This window comes from Garra rufa, chromosome 20 (genome assembly GCF_049309525.1).
Source record: "Garra rufa chromosome 20, GarRuf1.0, whole genome shotgun sequence".
Classification (NCBI taxonomy): domain Eukaryota; kingdom Metazoa; phylum Chordata; class Actinopteri; order Cypriniformes; family Cyprinidae; genus Garra; species Garra rufa.
Window position 1 is genome coordinate 25,715,983 of NC_133380.1, and position 8,234 is coordinate 25,724,216.

Genomic DNA, 8,234 nt, shown 5'->3' on the forward strand with positions numbered 1-8,234 from the left:
TAAAATTAAGAGGCTGATTTCAAAGCATTTTGAAAATGACACACACTTCCTGCTGCCAGTTGGTGGCGCTATAACTTTGACTCATAATAGTCATGTTTATGTAATCGGCATCATACAACGGACAAACTGGTGAAGTTTCATCAGAATCAGGCAATGTGTGCAACAGTTATTAGGCACTTCCTGTTTCTCATTTCTCGCCATAACTTTGTCGCCTTGCCACGGCCAAACCGTTCGAGATATTAAAAATCCCCTCGCAATTTAGCATCCCCAATGTCTTGAGATCATGCTGACCGAGATTGGTGACAATCCCATGGAAATCCTGGGAGGAGTATTTCAAATTCCAGAGCATGCGCTTTTTACTCAGCCCTGAATATCTCATTTCCTGTTGGGTGGAGCCCATGACACAGAGTACAAAAGTTGTTCGGCTCAGTGAGATCTATATGTGTACTGAGTTTCATATCAGTACGTTCAAGTATGTGTGCACAGTACATCAAGTTTTCAAACTGTGTTCCAGGGGGCGCTGTAGAGGCCCTGAACCACGCCTGGGTCCCAGCAAGAGTTTTTGAGTATTTCAAGAGTTTTTGAGTATGTTAAGGCCCCCAAAAGTGCCCGGAAGGTTGAAAAAAAAAAAAAAAATTAAAGCTGCAAGCAGCGATGAAAGGGCCCTCGCACCCGGGCTCACCGCCGACCGATGGCTTTAGGAAAATGGCAAACGGTGGGCAGTATGCTTTTAGTACAGTAAATGTAGGAGAAATATGTCATAAGTCATTTAAATGTGCTTAACTTGCCGCTCCCAGCTGGTGGCGCTATGCCTATAACTGATTATTGGCATGTTGATGTGTTCAGGCCAGCACTATTATCAAACATATGAAGTTTGGTGCAGATTGACCTTGTTATGTTTGAGTTAGTGAAAGATATGATATATCCTGCTGCCAACAGGTGGCGCTATGATAATATCTGAATATTGGCCTTTAGGTGTCTTCAGGCCAGGACTCTTACCAAACCTGTGAATTTTGAGTTTTCCCTATATTCTGATGATGATGATGATGATAAGAACATGATTCATGATGATAACAAAATGTTATTATTGCTTGCATTACATCCACATCCTCCTTAAATATCATCCTTACCTATCTGTTCAATTTTTGTGTGGATATTGCTTTGCTGGTGACTCCTGTTATAAGACATCACTCTTAAGCGCTACATAACTAAGAATCAATTAGGAAAACAGTGCCCAGTTGGCACATGCATTCACAGTAACCCTCTGCCAGTTTGGATTTAAAGTTTACTGAATTGAAAGGGTTACACTTTAAAATCAACACACAGACACATACACATACACATACACATACACACAATATATACAATTTTACCATCCAGTTTCATTTGTTAACATTAACTATATTAGTTAACATGAACAATAACTAAACAGCATTTATTAATGTTAATTAATATTAAGCTAAAAAGAGTATTCATATATTGTTTAAAGGTAAATTAGTATCTTTTAACATTAGTTTATGTACTGTGAATTAACATGAACATGAACACAGTTCATGTGGGTGTACAGCAATACACAATAAAGTGCTCTATAAACGCTTCATTCTTTCAAAATATCTTTAAAAATCAAGTTGAGTATTTTAATGGGGCGATATATATATATATATAACTGATCTTAAAATGATGGTTTTCAGATGTTTTGAACAGATAACAGCAAAGTTAGTTCCCTTCCGGGAACTCGAGCCGCGTCTAGAAACGCTATGGGGAACGCCATTGGCGGGCCGCACTCTGAATCATGTCTTGCAACCAATGAACGACGGGGGTGACGTCACAGGCGCGGTGACGTCACCGACCAGGAAGTATAAAGCACGTGCGTTTGACGCCCGCGGCAGCTTTTGTCATTCAGCGAGAGCGCTCTGTGTCTGTCTCTGTCTATGCCATTTGCTGTTTTTGTGCCCAGTTTGGTACACTTTTATTTGAGTAAATGGCATCTAAGCAACTTAGAAAAGCGGTGGCAGTTCAGCGCCCGCATAGGCAGTGTGTCCCTCCCTGCCAACGCTACATTGTTGGTGGGGATACACACAGCCTATGCGTGGTCTGCTTGGGAGCGGAGCACGCTCAGTCAGCCCTCGAAAAGGCTGGCTGTGCGCACTGTGACCGATTGCCGGTGCGCATGCTTCACTCCCGGAAAGCCCTCTTCGAGGAGGGGGCTTTCACCAGCGTTCCCCGCGGGAGTGGCCCCGCTTCCGCCGAGGCGGAGCAGCAGCTGCACTCGTGGGGTTCGCAGCTCGATTTGCTGGAGGGAATGGAGACGGGTGAACCCCTATCTCCGCCCTCACTCAGCCAGTCGAGCGATCTTCTCTTGGACGCGGAAGCCCGCACTGCGGTTTCTTCCCCTCCAGAGTTGATCCCGGAGCTCTTGTTGTCTTCTTCCGAGGAGGTCGACCTTGCAGCTCCGGATAGTGAGCCACAACCGCCGCCCCGTTCGCCTCACTACGAGGAGCTATTGGAGGTGCTGACAAACGCTGTGGCCAAGCTCAACATCGCTTGGCCCACGGAAGAAAGTCGCAAAGCATATGAGCCGCAGCGAAGCGCTCATCTAACAGTCAGCACCAGGGTCACACTCCTGGACGCCCCCTTGCAGCCGTCCGGCCTCTTCGGTGCCTCGGTCGATACAGTTGTCGCCAGGCACCAGGAGGCCCGTAGACAGGCTGCAGCGTTCAGGACCTTCCTCCCTCGCCGTGTCTACTCCTCTGGGGCTGCTGGACGGGAGCAGCCCCAGCCGTGTACGAGCTCCTCGTATCGTGAGGCACAGAAACAGAGCGTTGCCACCCGTACCCCTCCGGCCCAGCCTAGAGGGCGGGGACGGCGACGCTCTAAGCCGAGGGCTCCCGACAGAAGGCCCGACCTGAGGGTCGTCCTTCAGTCGAAGAAGTCCTCGGCTAAACGGCCCTGACGGTTGTGGCTCAGGGCCGTTGAGGGCAGCCCCTCGCGAGCGGGTTTGCACCGTACCCCCAGGTGCGGGTTTCAAACCCCCTCAAGGCCCTCAGGAGATGAGTCAGCTAACCCTGCCAGTGTTACAGGGCGCGGCGATCTCCCGCGAACATCCTCTAGCTGTTCCGCCCGAAAACGTAGCGGCCCTGGAGTGTTCGCAACCCCTGCGGGGGTCCTCAGAGGAGCTAGCTCAGGAGCGTCCTGCCAGTCCGCTGTTACAGGTCTCCGAGTTAGTTCCTCGAGTAAATCCAGACACCAGTCTCGAGAGGCCGGTACCCTTAGTAGACTTTCTGGCAGCGTGGAAACTACTGCCAAATGTTTCAAAGTGGGTTCTGCGTACTGTAGAGAAAGGTTATGCTATCCAGTTCGGCACCAAGCCGCCACCTTTCAGCGGGGTATTTCCAACCTTAGTGAGCCCCGAGCAGGGTCTGGTAATGGAACAAGAAGCAGATACTCTTCTGAGGAAGGAGGCCATCGAGGTGGTCCCTCCTCAAGACAGGGAATCCGGGTTCTACAGCCGTTACTTCATTGTTCCGAAGAAGGATGGGGGGCTTCGGCCCATCTTAGATCTCAGGCTTCTAAACCGCTCAGTCAGAAAACTGAAGTTCAGGATGCTTACTGTCAGGCAGGTCGTGTCACAAATCAGGTCCGAGGACTGGTTTGTCACGATAGATCTAAAAGACGCTTATTTTCACGTCTCCATCCTTCTTCAGCACAGGAAGTTTCTCAGGTTCGCTTTCAGGGGCGAAGCGTACCAGTACAGAGTACTTCCGTTCGGCCTAGCTCTCTCACCCCGAACTTTTACGAAGTGTGTGGATGCTGCGCTGGCTCCACTGCGACTCCAGGGCATCCGCATACTCAATTATTTAGACGACTGGCTGATCCTAGCCAGCTCAGAGCAGTTAGCAGTTCAGCATCGAGGTGTTGTTCTCGCTCACATGCAGAAGTTGGGGTTGAGACTCAACGCCAAGAAGAGCGTCCTCTCTCCATTACAGAGGACTACTTATCTGGGCGTGGTGTGGGATTCATCCACGATGCGGGCACGATTGTCACCTGCTCGGATAGAGTCCATACTCACTGCAGTAAATGCGGTCAAGCTAGGCCAGTCACTCACTGTCAAACAGTTCCAAGTACTGTTAGGTCTTATGGCAGCCGCTTCCAACGTGATACCTTTTGGACTGCTGCATATGAGACCACTACAGTGGTGGCTCAAAACCAGGGGGTTCTCCCCGAGGGGAAACCCACTCCGCAAGATCAATGTCACGCGGTGCTGCCTACGTGCCTTGGTCATGTGGAAGAAACCCTGGTTTCTCTCTCAGGGACCGGTCTTGGGGATGCCATGCCGCCGCGTTACGCTAGCGACAGATGCGTCCCTTACCGGATGGGGAGTGGTCATGAGTGGCTGCTCAGCCCAAGGCCTGTGGAGCCCTCACCACCTCTCATGGCACATCAACTGCCTAGAGATGCTGGCGGCGTTCCAGGCCCTGAGGAGTTTTCTACCAGACCTAAGAAACCGTCATGTCCTCGTTCGTACAGACAGCACAACGGTAGTTTATTACATAAACCATCAAGGAGGGATCCGCTCACGCCCCTTATTCAAGCTGGCGTATCGGATCCTCCTGTGGTCTCAAGGAAAACTCCTCTCCCTGAGAGCAGTCCACATTCCTGGACATCTGAATGTGGGAGCAGACGTCCTTTCAAGGCAGGGGCTGAGGCCCGGGGAATGGATTCTTCACCCAGAAGTGGTGAAGCAGATCTGGAGAATGTTTGGCCAGGCACAGGTGGACCTGTTTGCGACTCAAGAGACATCGCACTGTCCCCTCTGGTACTCTCTAGTTCCTCCAGCTCCACTGGGGCTGGACGCCATGGCACAGACGTGGCCGAGGCTGCGTCTGTACGCCTTTCCCCCGATCGCTCTGCTCCCGGGAGTTCTGGAACGGGTCCGTCGGTTTCAAGTGCGGCTGCTACTAGTAGCCCCGTGCTGGCCGGCTTCTCGGACCTGGTATCTCTCCTCGACGGCTCTCCATGGGAGATTCCCGTCAGGAGGGACCTCCTGTCTCAGGCTGGGGGCGCAGTCTGCCACCCCCAACCAGAGAAGTTGAGGTTATGGGTGTGGCCCCTGAGGGGGCGCAACTCATAGGAGCGGGTCTCCCTACTGAGGTGGTTGAGACCCTCCTCCAATCCAGAGCTCCCTCTACGAGGAAACTGTATGGCAGGGGTCTCAAACTCAATTTACATGGGGGCCGCTGGAGGCAGAGTCTGGGTGAGGCTGGGCGCATCAGGTTTTCCACAAGAAAAGCTTTGTTAAAAAAATTCCAATCTTCTCAAATCTCTTTATTTTTATTTTTTAACACAAAATAAGATGAAAAATAAATAAATTAAGAATTAATAAGAAAATAAATCAATCAATCAGTACTAAATAAATAAAATAATAATAATAACAATAATAATAACAATAATAATTAGATTTCACTAGTCAGCAACTATATGTGGTTTCTTCAGTCTTCTATATCTGCTGTATTGAGATTCAAACGTCTGTATTAACAGTTCTTTAACCTTTAACCTTCTTCTGAACATGAATTGTCCTGAACATGAATGGAACATTGAAGAACATGAACTGTTGTTCTGAACATGGCTTCTCTTGCCTACTCCTTGCTGCTAGAGACCTGGCAGCGCTTCCTCTCGCATAACCGAGCCACATTTGGCTTGAGGGAGGAAGCAGTTGAGACCCTCAGTATGGCTTGAAGATGATCATCAGTAAGTCTGGACCTGTACTTGGACTTATTGAAGTTCAAGGTGGAGAACAGCTTTTCGCACAAGTATGTGCTCCCAAAAAGGCACATGGTCCGCTTGAACATTCGGGAAAGCTCAGGGAAGCTGGAGGTCAATTCTCTCAAAAATTGGCCAAGCTTGTCTGCTTTTCCACTCACCTCCCTGAACTTCGCTTTGAGTTCAGAGTTGCACTGCAGGTCAATGAGCTCCATTTGAAGCACAGAAGGGGCATCTTGCACATCAAAGGAGAAGGGGTCTGCAAAAATTTGAAATGTGGCTCTGTGGGTCTTGAAGTCTGCAAATCTGTGATCAAATTCCTCCTGTAGCTTCAAAATGACATCAACATACTTCTCACCACTGAATGGTGTGCCTGCATCCACGAGTGCCTTGCATGCTGAAAAATGACAAAGGTTTGAATGAGAGAGCTGGCTTTCCATAACACAAGTTTTGTGGAGAATGCTCTCACGTTGTCATAGGCAGCACTGACAAGTTGCCCCTGGCCTTGTAACTTCTTGTTCAGTACATTTAGCTCATGTGTGATATCAACAAGAAAAGCTAAGTCCATGAGCCATTTGGGATCACTTAGCAAAGGAACAGCCACGCCATCCTTCTCCATGAAGGCTTTCACTTCTGCTCTCAACTCAAAAAATCTCTTCAATACATTTCCCCTGCTGAGCCAACGTACCTCGGTGAAGTAGAGCACATCCCCATATTCTGACTCCATTTCCTCTAAAAAAGCACGGAACCTTCGGTGCTTTAAGCCCCTGGATCTGATTTGGTTGATGCATTTCACAACGACAGACATAACATTGTCAAACTTCAGACATTTGCTGCAAAGAGCCTGCTGATGGATAATGCAGTGCAGAGCAATGGCCTCCTCCACACCCTCATCTTCCAGTTTTTTTTGAACAAGTGCCACCAGTCCATTTTTCCTCCCTGTCATTGATGGCGCTCCGTCGGTTGTTATTCCAACAAACCTCTTCCATGGCAAACCAGCATTCTTAATGGCATCACACAGCTGGTGAAATAGCTCCTGAGCGGTGGTCTGGCCATGCATTGGAATTACTGTGAGCAATTCCTCCATCACTTCAAAATTGTCATCAACACCACGGACATACATTGCGAGCTGGGCAGTGTCGTTGATGTCTGTGGTCTCATCAAGAGCGACTGAGTATACACTGAAACATTTGGCTTTCTCACACAGTTGGTCATAAATGTCATTTGACAAGTCAGAAATGCGCTCTGCCACGGTGTTGGCAGAAAGGCTGATGTTGCTAAACTGACCTTTCTTTTCCGGACAGACTATACTTGCAGCCTGTAATATGCACTTTTTGACAAATTCACCTTCTGTGAAGGGCTTTCCTGCTTTAGCAATCATCTCACTAACCATGTAGCTAGCTTCGACTGCTGCATTATTCTCTTTGGTTGCTTTCTTGAATAAATCTTGTTGTCTCAGTAGACATGTTTTAAGATTGGCAACCCGGTTGGCCCTCTCATCTCCCTGGTATTTTGCATACTCCTCAGCATGTCTAGTTGTGTAATGACGTTTCAAATTGTATTCCTTGTGCACCGCAACTTTCTCTGTGCAAATAAGACACGTCGGGGTGCCCCTGTGCTCAACAAAGAAATATTGCATTTCCCACTTTTCCTGAAATTGTCTGTGCTCATCACCAACCTTTCTCTTCACTGCAGGCTTTGAAAAAGACATGTTTGGGGCTGTGTAATATATATAATTCCACTTGGTGTCACTGTCGCATTGAAGTTTCAATCAAGCATTTAGCCGACGCACGGAGAACGTCTCTCAACACATGGAGAACGTCATTTCCGCTTATTTTTCTTATGACACCGTGCTGTTGTTGATGTCATTTGTTTTGACTACTTTTACATCATGTAGAAATATCTGTAATTTTCATTGTGTGAGGCAATGCAAATACAATGCAAATAGCGCGATGCAAAAAAACAAACAAACAAAAAAACAACGACCCACAAATAACGGTGCAACCCTATAATTGGTCCGGGTTACCAGGGACTGTTAATGCCGATGGACAGGTGTCGCTATGTGACTGCAGACTACATTACGCTGCATCGAGTTCCTTACTTTTATCCCGCGTACGCATCACTTTGATTTATTTATTAATTCTCTAAGTCCCATTGACGTGTGTGTATAAATAAATAAATATTTATTGGGCTGCAACTAACGATTATTTTGAATTAGGAATTGATTAGGCGTAGTAGGCTATAGCTAATGAAAGAGTTTTGTTTTCGATTTGAATTATTTCGTTTTATAGTAGTGAAGTAATAATTTAAAGTAAATTTATTACTCCTTTATGAGCAAAAATGAAGTTTCACAGGGCACTGCGCCTCCATGTCCTGCAAAGCGCGCTTCAGCTTTTTCTCCGCACAAACGATTGGATATGCGCCTATTAGTACACATTGATCTAGGTTAAACGATTAAACTAATATTGTGATAT

General features: G+C 47.6%; 1 protein-coding gene across 1 annotated transcript; it reads right to left on the minus strand.

Annotated features, from left to right (window-relative positions):
• Positions 1–5,636: 5,636 nt before the first annotated feature.
• Positions 5,637–7,471, minus strand: LOC141293483 (general transcription factor II-I repeat domain-containing protein 2A-like). Its single transcript, XM_073825518.1, has 2 exons — positions 6,230–7,471; positions 5,637–6,089 (listed from the first exon to the last, which is right to left on the minus strand). Exons 1-2 carry the CDS (start codon positions 7,469–7,471, stop codon positions 5,637–5,639), a joined length of 1,695 nt encoding a protein of 564 aa, XP_073681619.1.
• Between the last annotated feature and the right edge of the window lie 763 nt (positions 7,472–8,234).